The sequence below is a fragment of the Mustela nigripes genome, chromosome 5 (assembly GCF_022355385.1).
Source record: "Mustela nigripes isolate SB6536 chromosome 5, MUSNIG.SB6536, whole genome shotgun sequence".
NCBI classification, from domain to species: Eukaryota; Metazoa; Chordata; class Mammalia; order Carnivora; family Mustelidae; genus Mustela; species Mustela nigripes.
This window is the reverse complement of record NC_081561.1, coordinates 60785152-60805721: the sequence shown is the minus strand read 5'-3', so window position 1 is coordinate 60805721 and position 20570 is coordinate 60785152. Positions and strand designations below refer to the sequence as shown.

The following is a 20570-nucleotide window of genomic DNA, read 5'->3' as shown; positions in this document are numbered from 1 at the left end:
AGGTCAATTGAAGCTTTACAGCAAAATGGCAGTTCAACCGGGGTGGGGCTGCTCTGGCTGAATAGGACCTTACACCTAAAATGTCCTAAATGAAAAAAAATTAAAAATAAAAATAAATAAAATGTCCTAAATGTGGTCAGTGGAGGCCTGCTGAAGCTGGCTTCTATACTTTTGACGCGACCTGGTCTACTTTGAGCACTTTGTGGCCCAAGACCCTGTGCGAGTGTCTTCTGATTATCTTGCCTCAGACCTAGAATCAGCCATTCCTCCAGAGAGCCCTGTGAACTGAAATCCCTTAATGCAGAGCATAATTTACAGGATTTAAGCTTTCTTGTAAATAGATTAATATTCAGTCAGCGATTAAAGCAGGCAATTTACAAGAGTTTAGCCTATTAAGCAAAATTAAATTATTTTAAGTCCAGATCTCCTTAGATCACTAGAAGATTTAGGCGATCATAAATCCCTTGAGAGCAGCACTCACCATGCTTCGTGTGTCGAGAGAGTGATCACAGCTGGTCTCTAGCCCATCCCTGCTCCACCCGACTCCTCTTCCTCCCTCTAGCTCAGCCTGATAACCTTAAATAGAGCCAGGGGCCACCAGATCTTCAGACACCCAGACTGCAAAATCTAGGTGGTAGGCTAGGAAGCAGGCTCCCTGCTGAGCAGAGAACCCCATGTGATCCCAGGGGCTCCATCCCAGGACCCCGGGATCACGACCTGAGCTGAAGGCAGAGGCTTTAACCCACTGAGCCACCCAGGCACCCCACTCCTTCTGTACTTTTAATAAGTTATTAAATCCTACTGATTCAAAAAAAAAAAAAACCTACTGATTTGTCTTTGAATGTCTCACACTTGTTCTTGCCAATAATAATAAAAGTAATGATCATATTATTAACAGTTGGTATAGTACCAGGGGCTCTCCGTGTTACTACTAATCCTTACCTTGGAACTACAAGAAGTGACTGTTTCCAATTGACTGTCAAGGAGATGGAGGTTCAGAGCATGGCCACATTGCTTGGAAAAGCAAACTTTTACCTGCTAGTCGGCTATGGTGTATGTACTTTTTCCCATTTCCCTCCTTTTCTGCATCCTTACCCTGAGCTAGGCTTTAAGAGGGACTGCAGTGTAATGGGAAAAACAGGAGCTGGGTGAGGAATCAGAGTTTGCTTGTAGGTCCCGCTCTGCCAGGGACTGGTTTGGTTAAGTTTGTGTCTTAAACTCTCTGAACCCTAATTTCTCTCTCAATGAGGAACCCCAACTATGCAATTGAACCACCTGGGAACTTTTTAAAAATATGGGTGCCTGGGCCTCTCCTCCATAAATTCTGATTTTTAAATGGCCTGATGAAAGGGCTCTAAGCATCAGCATTTTTCAAAAGCTCCCCAAGGGATTCTAAAGAGCAACCAGAATAGAGAAGCACTGGGCTAGATGATTTCTGAGGCCCATTCAGACCCTAACACATCAACAAATGTTGCAATTATCTGAGTGATTGATTTGCCTTCGGCCTCTTTCTGAAGGCAGATTTCTACCACATTAATCTTCCTAAAACATTTGTTTGATGACCCGAACCAGATCATGAGAATCCCCATGGCTGCAGGAGAAAGTACAAACCCCTGGCTGACAGTTACACTGCTCTGGTTGGAAAGCCTCCATCTGCCCAGGCTGACCCCTTCTCCCTGCCTCCCTGATGAGGCCAGACTCACTGTGAGCTCCACCTTGTTACTGACACTGGTATTCATTCAACTTCCTTTTTTAGCAGGTAGAAATGCTTCCCATCCTCCAGGCAGCCCCCAAAGTCCCTAAACGAATGAAGCTTTTTCCAGTTACCCCAGATACCTTCTCTGCACTGTTGTTGTTATTGTTGTTTTTAAGATTTTATTTATTTATTTGACAGACAGAGATCACAAGTAGGCAGAGAGGCAGGCAGAGAGAGAGGGGGAAGCAGGCCCCCCACTGAGCAGAGAGCCCGAAGCGGGACTCGATTCCAGGACCCTGTGATCATGACCTGAGCTGAAGGCAGAGGCTTTAACCCGCTGAGCCACCCAGGCGCCCCAACCTTCTCTGCACTTTTTGTTCATACTGTTCACTGGGAGGCACAACCACCAACAGTGTGGTTTCCTTCCTTCTTTCCTCCCTCTCTCCATCCCTCCATCCATCCTTCCTTCCCCAGTACCTCAGTACCTGCCATGGCCAGCCCTGGGCCAAGTGTCAGGGAGACAGCAGTCTGTTGCAGGGCAGGAGGCAGACAGATAAACTGACAGCCGCAATGCACAATGTTTGATGCTCTGCTGGAAGTAATCCAGGGTTCCAGGCTTAGAAAAGAAGCCTCTCACCCAGATGGCATGGTTGGGGAAGGTTCCCTTGACCAGTGGCTCCTGGCTGAGGTCTGCTAAGGGAAAGGAGAGTTAGTTACCCAGGTATTAAGGGCCTGAGGGAAGAATTTTCCAGCAGTAGGAACAGCCTTGCAAAGGCTAGTGAGAGAAGAGACCATGATACTGAGGGGTCAGAAAAACAGGTTCATGTGAGGTGTTAAGATTTAGGTGGGAAAGGTGAGCAAGGACCAAATCACGAAGGACCTTGTATGTCATGTTAAGGAGCCGGTGTCATAATCGAAGCATGAAATGCTGAACCCCTACACGAGCCGCGAGAGATGGTGAAATGGCATGGATTTGAGACCATCAGGTTAGATAGAACTTGCAATTTGGCTGTAGTGGAGAAAAAAGGATGATACACAGACGCTTGACCGTGACACCAGCTCCACTGAGCTAGAGAACCTGAAAAGAAATTATGGTTTGAAGGGAAGTTGGAGTTTAGTTTAGGATACGTTCGTCAAGTCTCACAACCCCTGGGACAACCAAACTGTATGATAAACAGCTACAGACACCGAAGCATAGGACCAAAATGTGGACTCAGAGGGACTGAGCAGCATATAAATTGTAACTCAAGTGGTAGAAACGGATGAAATGGATCAGGGAAAGTGTGTGAGTAAAGGAAAAAAGTGGCCAGGAGCACCTGGGTGGCTCAGGGGGTTAAGCCTCTGCCTTCGGCTCAGGTCATAATCTCAGGGTCCTGGGATCAAGTCCCACATCGGGCTTTCTGCTCAGCCAGGAGCCTGCTTCCTCCTCTCTCTCTGTGCCTCTCTGCCTACTGATGATCTCTGTCTGTCAAATAAAAAATATTAAAAAGAAAAAGAAAAAAAGTGGCCAGAAGAGAACCCCGAAACACCTCAGCATTTAGGGGATGGACACAGAAAGAAAAGTCCGCAAGTGAGACTCAGAAGGTTCGAGAGAGGAGGAACCGATCAGGTTCAGCATTCGGGAAGCTAAGGAAAGAGGGTTTTACGGGTGGGAGGGCAGAGGTCTGCAGAACCAAGTGCCAGTGTGAAGCCAGAGTTGGTGAGGGTCAGGATGCTTCTTTCTGACGGATTGATCAACAAGGTGGCAGCTGTCAATCTTGGGGAGACTCGTTTCCCTGAAGTGGTAGGTGCAGGAGCCAGACTGAAGGAGAGCAAGGGGAGAGTGGGACGTGTGGTAATGAGCAGAGACAACATTCAGAAAGATGAAGGTAACAGAGCCACGGGAAGGGCAGGGTCAAGGGAATAAGTCTTTTTTAAGACATGGAAGAGGCTTGAGCTTTCTTCAGCAGTGATGGCAAGGAGATGGACACGAATTCCAGAGCACTGGTGGGATTCTTTCTAGAAAAGAGGAGGGATGCGTCTGCCCTTGTAGCAGGAGGAGCAAGGAAAGGTCGAATGGGGATTCGGGGAAGGTTGTAGCTGTGGTGGGAGATAGTTGAACAAGCTCTCACCTGGCTTACAGGTTTGAAGATAATGAGATAGCGTTCTGTGGAAAATGGGCAAAGGAGCTGACTAGGTACTTTGGGTGGCAGCTCTCAGAAACGCACCCTATCATGTTTAGCAAACAGGGAGAATGTCCAGGAGGTATCATGTATGTCCTTAGAGGTCAGCAATCAGACTCTCGGCTATCTCTTGGCCTATTCAAGATAGCGTGGCCTTCTGTCTGTCTTCATCATTCTCTCTCTCTCTTCTGCTCCACCAGAACGGCTACCCTGGTCCAGCTTTACATTATTATCCAGGCATTTAGCAGAAACTGGCAAATGCAGTGGTTTCCCAAAACATAGCAATGCATCAGAATCAACTAGAGAGCATTTTAGAATAATAGTAAATTTTTAAGTCCCATATCGGATTCCTGACTCTTGTGGATGGAACCCAGAGACTTGGTGTTCAGAAGCTCCCCAGGTGACCTTGATGCAACTGGTCTGTAAACCTGCATTTGAGAACCGCTGCTCTTGGGTGTCCACCGCCCACTACCACTCTGAATTCCCAGGGAGTCTGGGTGACGGTGCATTAGGGTCAGAGGAGCAGGGGCATGGGTGACATGAGGAAGCAGCCGTACAGGGCCTCTGCTGCTCTAGCCAAGGCCTTTCTTCAAATTAAGAAAAAGTCCCCCTCTAGGTAGATAAACTGCTACACTGGCAGGCTTGGCACTTTGATTGATTATTTATTTATTTATTTATTGGGGGTGTGAGGGACAGAGGGAGTGGGAGAGAGAGAATCTCAGCAGACTCCCTGCTGCGCTCGGAGCCCAGTGACCCTGAGATTATGACCTGAGCAGAAATCGGTAGTCACACGCTTAACCCACTGAGCGCCCACAGGCACCCCAGGCCTAGCACTTTAAGACAGGAGAGAAAGTGCTCCTTCCCTTCCTGAAGTTTAGCTCTTGGTGCCTGTGGCGGGTTACACACCTTTGTGGCTCTCCAGCCTTGCTGGCTCCAGCCCATTTCTGTGGCAGTGGGGCAATTCCTAGATGAGAGTGTGGCCAGGCAGACCCCAGGCATCTCCCTTGTTCCATAAATGCCTGTTGTTGGATGAATCTTATCTTCTTTCAAAGTGTACCACAGAAGGGGAGATTGACACATTAAATATTTTGATTTGTTAGGGGTTTTCTGTATGTGTACATGGTATCAAGATAATCCATAGATCTAAAGAATTAAGATGAATACTGATATTAACAGAGTTCTTAGAGCCAAGGTTTCAAAAAGGATCCTTAAATAGTCTATTTGTGAAATATATATATATATAGATAGAGAGAGAGAGAGAGAGATTTTATATATTTATTTGACAAGAGAGCACAAGCAGGGGGAGCGGCAGGCAGAGGGAGAGGGAGAAGCAGGCTACCTGCTGAGCAGGGAACCCAATACGATACTCGATCCCAGGGCCCTGGGACCATGACCGGAGCTGAAGGCAGACCCTTAACCAACTGAGCTGCCAAGCGCCCTTAAATAAATATATATGTATGTACACACACACACACACACGTATGTATGTATACATTTTTTTTTAAGAAAATGTATTTAAAGATCAAGTCTTCTCTAGGAGTTCAGCAAAAACAATAGAATGATAAATTTCTGGAAAAGATTGTCAGCTGCAGGCAACATGAAGTTTTGGGGAATGGGGGAAAGTTGCTGGCTCCTGGGGCGTGGGGGTCGTTGGACCAGTGGGGAAGGACAGACCCCCGTTCCCCGCAGACTTCCACTGCACTCAGTTTATTTCACAACTATTTACTGTGCGCTCAATGTGGTGCTGGCCGTGTCCGGTGCTGGGAATACAGCAGGGAGCCAAACAGACAAAAGCCCTGCCCTGAGAATAAGCAGGCTGGGAGCAACAGTGAACTGCTAGAGACAGCACTCCCAAGGCAGTTGGGCTTTCCAAACATACAGAGCAGCTGAATTGAAGTGATTCCTCTGCAGGGACCTGGACAGGTACGCCCCCCGCCCCTTTCCTGATCCTTCTACCACCCCCCCCAACCCTCCCCTCCCCTCCCTCTGCAGTTGCCCCAAGGGAAGGGGTATAGTGAGGAACACAGGTGGTGAGAGGATGAAAACACGCTGATGCCAGTGCTTAGCCCCATACAGGTAGGCGAGGGGACCATAAAACACTCCCAGCTGTGCTCAGACGAGAAGTGGCCCCTTCAGAAGGTGTCCTTGTTTTTAGACACAACAGTGCCTCATACCCTCCATTTGATGGTGAATTTTCAGGCTTTGACACGAGATTGTTCTAGGTTTTTTTTCCTCTTTTACTTGTCTGTGTTGTGAAAGAGAACACATTTAGAAAAAATACGTAAAACATCAGCATACAGTTAACCAAGAATATATATATTTTTAAGATTTTTGTTTCTTTTTTTAAGAGAGAGTGGCCAAGAGAGAGAGAGCACAAGCAGGGGGAGAGGCAGAGAGGAAGAAATAGGCTCCCAGGGAGCCTGATGTGGGACTCAATCCCAGCACCCAGAGATCATGACCTGAGCTGAAGGCAGATGCTTAACTGACTGAGCCACCCAGGCACCCCCAGAATTATAAAATTATAAAAGAATTATAAATCAAATTCCCTTCCATGTGAACACTCAAGAAATAAAATATTGGGGGCGCCCGGGTGGCTCAGTGGGTTAAAGCCTCTGCCTTCAGCTCAGGTCATAATCCCAGGGTCCTGGGTTTAGCCCTGCATCAGGTTTTCTGCTTAGCAGGGAGCCTGCTTCCTCCTCTCTCTCTGCCTTGCCTCTCTTCCTACTTATGATCTCTGTCTGTAAAATAAATAAATAAAGTCTTTAAAAAAAAAAAAGAAAATATTGCCCCGTAGTCCCGGAAACCAGCCCCTCCATATACCTTCCCAACCTCTGCCCTTCTCCCGGCTTTCTTAGTGATCTCGTCCTTGCTTTTCTTTCGGTTTTACAACTAAAGGGATTTTGTTTTATTCATCTGTTTAGTAGCTATAAATCATTTTAGGTCATGTCTGATACATAAGGTAGAAGATGAGGCTGGGTAATGCCACTTTTTTTTAAAATTGTGTGCTCTAAAGCAATAAGGATGATATTCTTCTGTTTCACATGAACTGGGGACGTTGGGAAAAAATGCCAAAACTGTTGAGTACTAACTCAACACTGCTGTAAGGACTACGGTCATTTGAACATATTCACTCTGGTTCAGCTATTTGTCTGTGGATCTGCTTAGTTCAGAGTTGTATAGCCTTGCCCCTTAATTAAACCGCATTTTCCCAACTTTTATCTGTTTTGTATTTTATTCAAGATGGCCCTTAGTGTTCATGCCCTGGAAATATTTACAAGGAAGGCCAGTGCTCACTGTTTGCCCCAGGCCTCTCCATAACCCCAGTGTTCTCTGCGTGAACAGCTTCCTACAGTAGGAGAGTGGAGTTATGTTCTAGTGGAAATGCTGTGAACCTGGAAAATTTTCCCCTTGTGGTTTTGTTACTAAGTATGTATTACCTGTCTGCCTAGAATAGTGCAGGTCTGACCTTCCCTGCTAATGGATGAGCAAGGTGACCATTTCCAGCTTTGTAATGACCTCCTTCAGATCTTCTTGGGTAGTGTCAAATCCTTCTCCAGTTTTGTTTTGTTTTTTTTTTTTCCCTAAAGATTTTATTTATTCATTTGATAGAGATCACAAGTAGGCAGAGAGGCAGGCAGAGAGAGAGGAGGAAGCAGGCTCCCTGCTGAGCAGAGAGCCCAATGCGGGGCTCGATCCCAGGACCCTGAGATCATGACCTGAGCCGAAGACAGAGGCTTTAACCCACTGAGCCACCCAGGCGCCCCTCCTTCTCCAGTCTTATACTAGAAAGGGGAACCAAATAATTAACTGTTCCAAATAATTGTTTAGAATAAAAATGTTAACATGAGCTTACTTGGCCAATGGTCAGGTGTTGCCAAGGTCTCAAATGAATAGTTGGTAGAAACATATTAATCAGGCCAAGGTCATAGTTTAGGTCCCCCATGGGGTGGTTGGACTAAATTCTAAATCTGCTGATAGTATACAAAATACAAAACTAGAGAAGAAACTCTGAAAATTTGCTGCACTATGAAGTGGTAATGATAAAGAAGGTTAAAAATTGAGAGAAATTTAAAAGCCCTTTATTGGGCACCTGGGTGGCTCAGTTGGTTAAGTGACTGCCTTCGGCTCAGGTCATGATCCTGGAGTCCTGGGATTAAGTCCCACTTTGGGGGATTCCTGCTTAGCAGGGAGTCTGCTTCTCCCTCTGACTCTTTCCCCTTTCAGGCACGTGCTCTCTCTCTCTCTCAAGTGAATAAATAAAATCTTAAAAAATAAATAAATAAAAGCCCTTTATCATCTTACTTTTTATAAAAGATTTATTTATTTATTTATTTATTTATTTATTTATTGGAAAGAGAGAGCAGGTGCATTGGGGAGGGACAGAAGGAGAGGGAGAAGCTGATCCCCCACTGAGCAGGAACATCCCCCAAACACAGGACTCCGGGATCATGACTAAATGGATGGCAAAGCTTAACAGACTGAGACACGCAGGCACCCCTATCATCTTACTTTAAATAGGTAACAGGGGCGGCTGGGTGGCTCAGTTAGTTAAGAATCTGCCTTTTAGTCCCAGGGTCCTGGGATCAAGCCCCACATCAGGCTCCCTGCTCAGCCTGCTTCAACCTCTGTCTGCCACTCCCCCTGCTTGTTCTCTTTCTCTCTCTCTCTGTCAAATAAATAAAATCTTTAAAAAATAAATAAATAAAAATAAATGGATAACAGATTTTTTTAGAGCTAAAAGGAACTTACCAGTCCTTAAACATCATACAATTCATCTTTTCTATTAATAGAAAAGATGCACACACCCATTAAAACATCAGATTAATTTTTCTAATAATATTTTCCTCAGGCTAACATTCAGTTGACATTACATTTCCTAGTTACACCTGATGTTGACATGACGTGAGCGAGAGACATACCAGTGGCAGGGGTGACACATGCTTTAGATCATCTACACAGCAAACAGTGAGTGCTGACAGTAGCTTTGGGGTTGGCACTTGGGCCCTGACCAGGTGCTCAGAGTCTGTGTAGACCCTACATAGGATCTGATAGTCAGGCTCATAATCCTCGCAGGTGTGATAGAAAATTTCTGGGGATAGAAACTGTTAGGGGTAGAAACTGTTTCTGGCTCAGCCTTTGCATCTGGGCATCACGAACACAGCAGTTCCAGGGGCAGGAAGACAGCTTGGTGTCCACTCAGCATCCCTGTGAATGGCGTCCAGAAAATTCAACACGCCCACAGATTCTTAAAGGGTGCTCTTTGCAATCCTCCCCGAGTGATAGGAAAGTAGAGTAAAATTCTGGTTTCGCTTTGTAGTCTAACCTGAAGGTGATGCCAGGTAGGCATTAACAGGCTTGGTTGGTGTTTTGGGCAATCTGCTAAGGCTTTTAGTCATGAAATTAACTTCTTCTCTTGGCCATATTTTTCCCAGGCTCAGAAAAAAGGTTTGAATCAGACTTCCCCCATTGCTGCTTCCAAGACCACGGATGGCCTGAGGCAGGCACAGATTCCTGGCCTCCTGAACACCACGCTGCCAGGTCAGGAGCCTTTATCTTAAGCTCCCCTCCACTGTCCCCTCTCTCCCCAAACCCAGAGGACATCTTCTGCCATCCCTCATCCAGCCTGCAACCTTTCTCATTCCACTTCATCCCCACTCTGACCATGTCCCCTGTGCCCTTTCCACCCAAATAACAGACCCTGTTGTGTCTGTACCTTCATTTTATATACTACTAAGAAAGAAAGAAAGAAAAAGCACTTCTGATTAATTATGACACACTAAATTATATGGGAAAAAATGTGCTGCTCAGAAACAATAAAATCTATTTTTTAGTACTATATGGCACAGGTGACTTTGTAACTATCCTCACGTCACTTTATTTATCTATTCTTTGGCATCCCCCACAAGACTAAAAATAGTGTGCACTGTGTCTTCCATTTCTTCTAAAGCTTCGAATGTCTACACTGCTCATTAAACACTAGAAAGGACAAAAGCAGGAATGCCCCCTAGCCTCTAGCCCCCTGTTTGGGCCTTCATTCATTAATTTGTGAGCGTCTGGGGGGTTCGGTGTTGCTGACGGATTACTGGTTTGAGGCCTAGTCCTCAGACCTTGAATAATTTGAAACTGTTGCATTGGACGGCTTTTATTTACTACCTTTTACTTATGTATTTGTTTCTATTTACTACCTAAATAGGCTTTACGAATCCTGACTTCTGCCTCTGGAGCTTTTATAGATAAATGTACTTCTTGCTCCCCTTCCTCAGAGCAGGAAATATAGAAATCCCTTTCAGAATGGTCAGTAATCCACATATGCTGGGCTCTATGCGTTGTATAAGAGGCTTAATTAACTGCTTCTGTTGTCTTATGTTCATTCTAATAGGGCAGGATTCTGGAAGCAAAGTCATGCCCGGGTCCTTAGGAACCACGCAGCCACAGCAGGAAAAAGTAGTTGGATCATCTCCCAGCCAGCCGGCCGTGCAGGTAGAAGACAGTTTGCGTAGCTACTTCTTAATGTTGAGCATGACCGAGAGAAAATGTAGTCCTGTCATCTTCAGCTTGGTAGTTGCTGCCTGCCGGCGTCTGCGCGTTAAAGTGTGCTCACTGAAGACCTTCCCTGCAGGCCAGGCCATGTTATGTTACTGTTTATGGGATTGATGTGCCTATTCTGTTTCTCAAATTACAATACTGTCATTTCCTCATGAATTAACGATATACTAGCAGCCAGTACATAGTAGATACTCAAGAAAAAATGTTGTTTACTGTTGAATCATCACTCATTGTCATGGCGAAAGTGAATCTGTTCCTCTTTTTTTTTTTTTTTTATTTATTTGAGAGACAGCAAGAGAGCACACACATGCAAGCAGAGGGGTGGGTAGCAGATTAAAAGAATCTCAAGCAGACTTCCCACTGAGCACTGATACCTGCGTGAGGCTCAATCTCAAGACCATGAGATCATGACCTAAGAGTGGAAAGCAGGAGTTAGCTGCTTAACTGACTGAGCCACCCAGGCATCCCTGGATCTGTTCATCTTGGTTATCTGAGAGATTTTTTTTTTTTTTAAGACTTTATCTATTTATTTGAGAGAGAGAGAAGTGTACAGCAGGGTGGCAGGAGGAAGGGTAGAGGGACAGCCAGACTCCCCGACTCTCCATTGAGCATGGAGCCCAATGCAGGGCTCCATCCAGGACCCCAAGATCATGACTGGGGTGAAGTCAGACACAACCCACTGAGTCACCCAGGTGCCCCTATACGGAGAGGTTTTTTTCCTGCTATAGCAACCAGGAATGTGATGATATAGCCAGTCCCTATAGTGTTCTAACCCAACAACTGATCTAAAAAGAAAGGAAAAAAATCTTGTTTTCAGTTTACTGAGCCCTTAGATTCTTCTCCGTCAAACCCCAATTAATGGTTTAATGAAACTTGTTATAGTGTGGGCCCGCCTAGAAGACTCCATGAAGGATCTGGTTCAGTTCTCAGGTTCTGACATAAGTCATGTTTGTTTCCTTAACATTGATGTAACAAGTGCTACTGTGGGCCCCTGGCTATCTCGGTCAGTGGAGCATGCGACTCTTGATCTCAGGATTGTGAATTTGAGCCCCATGTTGGGTGTAGAGATTAGTTAAAGGAAAAAAGAAAGACAGAAAGAGATGCCCTACTAGATCACACACCTAGACTGGAACAGCAACTGAATTTTCAGATGTTCATGGAGTTGGCACCCACAAAATAGACTTCTCCAAAAGTTTAATAATACGTTTACAGAGTTGGAGATTCAGGCTTTAAATACAAGCTGCGTCCTTCCAAGTAACCTATCGCACAGCACAGCCTCCCGTGATCTTGACACAGTGTGACTTTGCTATATAGGTCTATGGCTTTGCTTGTTTTATTTTTTAGCAGGGCACTTCTGCATTTTTAGACTATGCTCTTGATAAGGAGTTGAAAATATTCATGGGGTACCTGGGTGGCTCAGTGGGTTAAAGCCTCTGCCTTTGGCTCAGGTCATGATCTCAGGGTCCTGGAATCGAGCCCCACATCGGGCTCTCTGCTCAGCGGGGAGCCTGCTTCCTCCTCCCTCTCGGCCTGCGTCTCTACCTACTTGTGATCTCTGTCTGTCAAATAAATAAATAAATAAAATCTTTTAAAAAAAAAAGAAAAGAAAAGAAAATATTCACAACGTCATGTCCTTTATGTATAATGGTATTCTGCGTATTTTTTCTACAGAAGGGAGTACTAAGAGATGTGTTTTGTCTTCAGGTGGATAGTCACTCAGGAGGACAAAAGCGGCCTGCTGCAAAACAGCTAACTAAAGGAGCTTTGTGAGTGACCCTTGGAAATGACTCATTTTGAACATTTCTCTAGGTTCCTAATGTTTAATCACTATACAACAGAAGGCAGGTTATAATAATATATGTAGTATTTTTAAAAATATACTTTGAAAATAACTTTAATAATATTTATTACAATATTATTATATATTATATATATGATAATAATAATATAATAATAATGATACAGTTTGCTTCTATTAGGACCCATAAGTACAGTGACCCTTGAACAACATGGATTTGAACTCTGCAGGTCTGCTTATTTGCAGATGTTCTCCGATAAATACAGCATAGCACTGTAATAGTGTTTTCCTTAGCTTTTTTTTTTGTAAGAATAATAAATGTACTATACAAAATATATATTAGTTATCTGTGTAATCAGTAAGCCTTCCAGTCAACAGGACACTCTTAGTAAACTTCTGGAAAAGTCAGGTAATATACTGATATCTGACTATGCCAGGAGTCAGTGCCCCCAGCCCCCTCATGTTGTTAAAGGGTCAGCTATGTACCAATTATAGTTTGAGTCTACTGTCTGCTCGTTTGTTCTGAAGGAGAATAGTTCTCTTGTCTTTGGCATACCACATTACCCTTTGATCGGCCAGAGGGTCTCTGCGGAGAAGCGTGGTTTGATAAATTCCTGTGTTTGGAACAGAAATATTAGCATAAGCTTAGCTGGCCAACGGTCAGGCATTGCCAAGATCCGTGTGAGCACCCCCTCATGAGGGGTTGGTGGGAACACCATGTTTTTGAAGCCAAGGTCATAGTGTGAGTCCCCTGTGGAGACAGTTCAACCAAACTGTACTCCCAACATGGTGTACAAAGTATGAAACTGAAGAAAACACAGAACCACCATCCTACGAATAATAACACTCCTATAGGTCTGACTTTCTTTGCATGCAAATAGCCATCATGACTAGATTTCCTGCCACGGATCTCCACTGACATTGGCAATTCCTCTTTTAAAGCATTCTCCAGCAGTTACAGAGGGACCAAGCCCACGCTGTGACACCCGACAAAAGTCAGTTCCGATCGCTAAGAGATGCGGTACAGAGGCTCCTGTCCTACCACGTGTGCCAGGGCTCCATGCCCACGGAGGAAGACTTGAAGAAAGGTAAACAGGCTGTCACCCCAGAGCACCCCTGTGACACCAGACACCATCGTACAGATGCCCCACAGAAGAGTGAAAGCCCTGTGGCTCCCGGATGGTGGTCATGTCCGTGTCTTTCATTGTAGACCTAACTTGTTCCCAGTTTACTCCATTTCTGTGGTCCCTGTTTAGGGTTGTGACTTACTCTTCTCAATATTCGGTGAGGGGATACCCAAAGGTCAGAGTATTTTATTGACCAATTCAGGGGGCACTGAACCCAAAGTGTTGTTTGGACGGCCAGCTGCAGATGCTGCCCTCCGCTGCTTTCACCCCGCCTGCAGCGGCCACCAGCCTTGCTGCGGTCTCTGATCTGAGCGCAGATTAGTCCCAGTCAGTCCCCTGCATCTGGGGAATAGGGTCCAGATCCAGCATGGCACAGGGATGTGAAGACACAGAGTGACTAGAAAATGGGAAACCTTTGGAGACCGGCAGGAAAAGGACAGAGCCACAGCACTGTGACCTGCAAGATATCATGAACTAGTTTATGTCCTTACATAAAACCAGTCCTAAAAAAACAAGTCCTAATTTCCTTGTTCAGCTGTTTCCGTTTCTCATAGCACTGGAAGGAAGTGGAGGTTTGCCCATCTAGACTAACAGATCTTCTCTATTCATTGATATTTATTGCATGTCTGTGCTTTATGGTTTTCTTTTATTGGTCATGTTAGAAGTATTCTAGTTTTGGCCTCCTAATTAAAGTTAAAATAAGGTAGTATTTTGATGAGTTCCCCAGTCACCTAACAGTGGACAGTGAGGGAAAGTGCAGAAGCACGTTTAATCAAGGAAAGCTAACCTAAGAAGAGAAGACTGTCACAGGCAAGACATGTTTGAGTAATGGAAGAGTAATGCATTTCAGTCCTGAGAAAGAAAAGACCTAGTGAGTGATTGCACTCTCTTACCATTTTCTCTCTCTCTCTCTTTTTTTAAAGTCGACAATGAATTTGAAACAGTTGCCACTCAGCTCCTAAAAAGGACCCAAGCTATGCTTAACAAATACAGATGCCTGCTTCTAGAAGATGCCATGGTAAAATTCATGCTACCAAGTGTATTTGTTTTTTTAAGACCCCACAGGTCACAGCTAGTAATTCAGAGAGGAAAAAACTTCAGGGAATTACATTCTCCCAACATAATCTCAAAGGCACAGATACTGAAGACTGTAGAAAACCTTCCACCTGACTGGTCCTCCTGCCAAGCGAACTTGGCATTCGCTGCACTTGTCATGATTGCCCACACCTGATGAGTGCTGTTCTAAATGAGCTGGTTCTAAATGAGCAAACCAGGGCTTTGGTTAAGTAATTTGCCAAACGTCCTGCAGCTACTGGGTTTGCAGAGCAGTTAGCAGAGCTAGGGAACAGACTAGGACCATCTGAGGCCCCCAGCCCCCATACACACTCTGATGCTGTCAGCTCCCTCTCACCAGCCCAGAGATGTGGGGAACATTGTTCAGAAGAACATCTGAAAAGCCCAGGGGATGACAGATGTGGAAATTAGCTTTATCTTGTTTTTAACTGAGTGATCATTAACATACCATAAAGTTCATGCACGATCTAAAAATATGCAGCTTAGGTGCCTCCTTAGCGCAGTAGGCAGCGCATCAGTCTCATAAAAATATGCAGCTTGATGGTGTTTAGTATGTTCGTAAGGTTTTGCAGCCATCAGCCACTAGTCAAATTCAGAAAGTTTTCATCATCCCAAAGAGAAACTAAACTTAGTTTTAAAACACCAGTTAGAGAAAGAAGATGCCTCAGGAAATGATTGAAAGACCAAACCTATTCTGAGATTTTATTTATTTTTTTTTAAGATTTTATTTATTTATTTGACAGACAGAGATCACAAGTAGGCAGAGAGGCAGGCAGAGAGAGGAAAGAAAGCAGGCTCCCCGCTGAGCAGAGAGCCCAATGCAGGGCTCAGACCCAGGACCCTGGGATCATGACCTGAGGCGAAGGCAAGGGCTTTAACCCACTGAGCCACAGAGGTGCCCCCTATTCTTCTGAGATTTTAGAACCAAATCTGAAATCATACAGGCTTTCACCTATAAACTGACCTCTTACAGGCAGTTTCCAATTTAAGATCAGCTTTGAGATATACCTTGGGAGCTTAGTTGAATTACATTATGTACTTACATGATACAGTATAAACGTGTGTGTGTGTTTACTTATATATATATATAATTTATATTTACTTTAAATTTTGCCTCCAAACTTTGAAATAGTTGTTCTTATATTGATAACCATTTCAGGAAAAAAAATGCTGAGATATTAAAAAGACTTAACTCTTACCATTTTTTAGGAAAGGACCACTTACTTGGTCAAGTTATCTTATATCTGCTATGAATTTTCATGTTAAATAAGACTCACAAATATAATTTAAGCTTCATTTCTGTACAGCAAAAAATAATTTTAAGGAAAGTCTTCTAAAAAACACATTGAAATCATAGTAGAATATCAAGAAAAATGTCATCCTCATGAAAAGATCTCTAACATATATTATTAAGCAGAGGGGAAATAAGATACGTCAGATTAGATACAGATACAGAGAAGAAAGTCAGTGCCTTTGTGCGCATCAAACCACTTTGTGCAGAGCCTATTAAACTGCTCGGTGTGGGTACCTGCAGAGAGATGCGGGGGAAGCAAGGGAGGCAGGCCTAGTTTTCATACCCTCTCGAGAAATCAGTGTAAATCACCTTTTCCCAAAAATTACAATTTCAAAAAATGCATCTTTACGTGACAAGGATAAATGGAGCTAAATGGGACGTGAGTAGAACGTAGACACCAAATCTTTATGTCTGGTTGCTTCGTTAGTTTCAAAGACGCAGTGGGATGGGTGTACTTTGTTAAAAGGCATCTGAAATGACCAGATTGTCTTGTTTTCAGCGGATCAATCCCTCTGCTGAGATGGTGATGATCGACAGAATGTTCAACCAAGAGGAGAGAGCTTCTCTGTCCCGAGACAAGCGTCTGGCACTTGTAGATCCTGGTAAGAAATGTCAGAGAAAAATGGAAGGGAGGTGCTGCCGGGGTTCCAGGCTGCCGGCCGTGGGGAGTCTGTCTGAACCGCCGCTGGGCGGGAAACTTGAAAGTACAGAATGCATCCTGGGGAGAAACAACCCAGAGTGAGCAGTGGGGTCTGTAGTCTAGAAAATCCACGCTGGGATTCCACGTTCATTGTGTGATTGTTTTTCCCCATTATAAACGTAAACTTGTTTTTCTTTCTCTATTTCTTTTTTTTTTTTTTTAAGATGTTATTTATTTATTTGACAGACAAAGACCACGAGCAGGCAGAGAGGCAGGCAGAGAAAGAGGGGAAGCAGGCTCCCTGCTGAGCGGAGAGCCTGATGCCACCTATCCCAGGACCCTGAGATCATGACCTGAGCCGAAGACAGAGGCTCAACCCACTGAGCCACCCAGGCGCCCCCTTTCTCTAGTTCTTGAGAACTAAATTAAATTAGAAGCCTTCCCAGAAGCATGTAAGCCTCAGCAAATTATTGAGTTGTCTTACCCTGTGCAAGGCTTTGTTAGGGGCCCTGCTTGCGAGCTCATAAATTAAGATGCTCCGTTTAATACCTTTCTCTTCCCCTGCCAGCTTCCCACTGATTGCACCAAAGGACAGGAAGAAATTCTCCTCTGGCCAAGGTTTTTCTAGATGGAGGAGTTAAATTTACATGAAACATATTAACAGGAGAGAAGAAAAGTTTTATTACACAGGTACAGAGACCCAGTAATGAAATTGAACCCCAAAGAAAGACCAAGGCAGGCAGTTTGTATACTTTTTAGACAAACAGACAATAAATCTGTGAGGAATTGACAGGATAAAGAAGACATAACTCTGGGAGCTTCAGTTAGTAAGGAATTCTAAACAGAATTTGGGCTGGAGTAGTAAATTAGTGAAAAGTAAAATGGGCTGTTTCTATACCTTCTGGGCCCTGAATTCCCTGTTTCTGATAATAAGGATGTCTCTCTATCTGCTGGTACAGGGAGAGCACTCTGCATGTGGGAGATTATTTCCTGCTCTTAGGGGGACAGAGGAGGATCTAAGTGTCCTTTTCGCATGGGCTGGCTTTTGGTTTGTTTGTTTTGTGCTTTTTTTCTTTTTTGTTTGAGAAAGAGAGAGAGCAAGCGTGAGATAGTGGGTGGAGGAGAAAGAATCCTGAGCAGGCTCCATGCTCAGCATTCCCCAACACGTTCTGCCTTTGAAAAATGAATCCTTAGGGCACCTGGTTGAGCCTCTACCTTCAGCTTGGGTCCTGATCTCGGGGTTCTCGGATCAAGTCCCACATCGGGCTTCCTGCTCAGTGGGGAGTCTTCTCTCTCTCTCCCTCTCCCTCTGTGTACTCTCTTCCTCTCTCTCTCAATAAATATTTTAAAAATAAACTAAGGGGGGGCGCCTGGGTGGCTCAGTGGGTTAAAGCCTCTGCCTTCGGCTCAGGTCATGATCCTGGGGTCCTGGGATCGAGTTCCACATCAGGCTGCTTCAGCAGGGAGCTTGCTTCCTCCTCTCTCTCCCTCTGCCTGCCTCTCTGCCTACTTGTGATCTCTGTCTGTCAAATAAATAAATAAAATCTTTTAAAAATTAATCAATTAATTAATTAATTAAGTGTCCCTGAATGGCTCATATGGCTAAGCGACTGCCTTCAGCTCAGGTCATGATCCCGGAATCCTGGGATGGAGTCGCACATCAGGCTCCCAGCTCCATGGGGATTCTGCTACTCCCTCTGACCTCCCCTCTCATGCTCTTTCACTCTGTCTCTCTCTTTCTCTTTCTCAAATAAATAAAATCTTTTAAAAACATTTTAATTAAAAAATAAAAATAAAATAAAACTAATCCTCCTGGGGGGCTTGGTTGACTCAGATTGAACCCCATGTAGACAGAGCTCCCTGCTTAGCAGAGAGTCTGCTTCTCCCTCCTTCTTCCAATGTCCCTCCCCCCACTTGTGCGCGCGCGCTCTCTCTCTCTCTCTCTCTCAAATAAATAAATAAAATCTTCTAAAAAATAAAAATATGGACCCCTGGGTGGCTCAGTCAGTTAATCGTCTGCCTTCCACTCAGATCATGATCCCTGGGTTTTGGGATCGAGTCCCACATGGGGCTCCCTGCTCAGCGGGCAGTCTGCTTCTCCCTCTGACCCTCTCCGCGCTCTCATGTTCTCTCTCAAATAAATAAATAAATAAATACCTTTTCCCAAAAAATCCTCCTTGGGATGCCTGAGTGGCTCAGTTGGTTAAGCGTCTGTCTTTAGCTCAGGTCATAATCCTAGGGTCCTGGGATTGAGTTGCACACTGGGCTCCATGCTCAGTAGGGAGCCTGCTTTTCCCTCTGCCTGCCATTCCCCCTGCTTGTGTTCTCTCTCTTTCTGACAAATACATATTTAAAAACAAAAGAACACTTTTTAAAAAAATTCCTCCTTTTTTCTGGCCTCTAATATTTTTTAAAATCAAATAACATTATAACTATTCATGGAGGATAAATTTTACCCATACTTGCACCATCCTATAAACAAAAAGTTCTTATTTCTCCCAGTTTTCTTCCAGTTTTGGTTCTCATTTGCATACATCCTTTACATATAGTTACAATCATATGCTAGATATGATTTTGTTATTCTAATTTTCTTCCATTTAACACATCTGAAGTTCTTATCACTTGCTAGAGTCTTCAAAATAATAGTTAATCAGTTTTTAATACATTAATTTAAGAATTTAGCTAAACCATTCCCCTAGGGACGTGTGGGTGGCTGGGTCAGTTAGATTCTGCCTTGGGCTCAGGTCACGATGGAGTCCTGCATCGGCCTCCTTGCTCAGCGGGGAGCCTGCTTCTCCCTTTGCCTGCTCATGGTCTCTCTCCCTCTCCCCCTGTCTGACAAATAAATAAATTAATGTTGTAAAAAGATAAATAAAATAAACCATCCCCCTACTGTTAGACTATTATTTTTCAGTGACTATATTTCCGTTACTATAACTTGATTCTTGGATATCAAGACTCTGCTCATGAAATCTCTCAAAAGAATAAATGATCCTTACACTCAGTCTAAAGGAAAGGTCTGAAAGAAATGCCATGCAACTATGAGAATCCTCAGATCTTTCCAAAAAGAAAGGGAACAATGTAGGATATATTTCTGTCCCTCTATCCTAGAACCTGCAATCTCCTCTTGCCTTACAATGAATTGGACTTACAGATAAACCCTCCTGCTTTGTCACAGCGCCCCAGACACGAGCATCCCGAGGACCTGGATGGGCTTCATCCCCCTGTGTGTTGTGTCCACACAGCCGGTGTTTGTTGGATGGAGTCTTCTTTTTAGATGTCAAGGCTGTGTTTCCTACATCTCACATTTTGTGATTTGGTGAAGAAATTCAAATTTCGGTTTTACAGGTGTCACCATAGCCCTCTTATACCTCTTCTGCCCTTCTGTAATAGCCGGTTGCCTCTGTTCCCTCAACCTCCCCAATCCTAACATTTCTCTTGCCACCCTGGGCTCCTCAAGCCTGGCACAGTGCAGGGCTCATTCATAGACCCGCTTACTACACATGCCATTGTCCTTCCAAGCACATACCATTCTGGATGTGTGTCGACTGTCTGTTCTGTGCTTCTGGCAAAGTGCAGCTTTATAATGCCTGGTCCTCTCACATGTGTCCGCAGGGACCCAAGTGCCATCACTCAAAGACAAGCAGTGTGTCCACTCCCACCCCTGACCTAAAGCCTCATTCCAGAGCCCTCTGCTCCAAAGGAGAAACCCAGCTCTACTAGCATCGAATTTCTGTTTTCAGACTGTTTCAGAGCAGCCATTAATTAAAGAAAAAATAATAATAATAAAAACTAGCTAAAGAGGGGCGCCTGGGTGGCTCAGTGGGGTTAAGCCGCTGCCTTTGGCTCAGGTCATGATCTCAGGGTCCTGGGATCGAGTCCCACGTCGGGCTCTCTGCTCAGCAGGGAGCCTGCTTCCCTCTCTCTCTCTCTCTCTCTGCCTGCCTCTCCGTCTACTTGTGATTTCTCTGTCAAATAAATAAATAAAATCTTTAAAAAAAAAAAAAAAAAAAAGATAACACTAAGAGGGCCACCTGGCTGGCTCAATCGGTAGAGCATGCAATTCTTGATGGCAAGGTTGTAGGTTCAAGTCCCAGGTGGGATGTAGCGCTTATTTAAATAAATAAGTAAATAAACTTAAAAAAAAAAAATAATAAGAAAGAGAACACTAAGAAATTAAGACAAAGTGGAGCTTTTGGCTCATCTGGTTTCCCATTTGTCACCACGCATCTT

At 44.3% G+C, this 20570-nt stretch overlaps 1 protein-coding gene across 2 annotated transcripts in view; it reads left to right on the top strand.

The window, feature by feature from the left end:
- BICRAL (BICRA like chromatin remodeling complex associated protein) overlaps positions 1-20570 on the top strand; it is an 80087-nt gene that overhangs the window by 55386 nt on the left and 4131 nt on the right. For both annotated transcript variants that reach the window (XM_059400446.1, XM_059400445.1), the window contains exons 6-11: positions 9291-9396; positions 10238-10338; positions 12109-12170; positions 13145-13290; positions 14253-14347; positions 16197-16299. In XM_059400446.1, coding sequence (XP_059256429.1) covers positions 9291-9396; positions 10238-10338; positions 12109-12170; positions 13145-13290; positions 14253-14347; positions 16197-16299 — 613 coding nt within the window. The remainder of the gene's footprint in view (positions 1-9290; positions 9397-10237; positions 10339-12108; positions 12171-13144; positions 13291-14252; positions 14348-16196; positions 16300-20570) is intronic.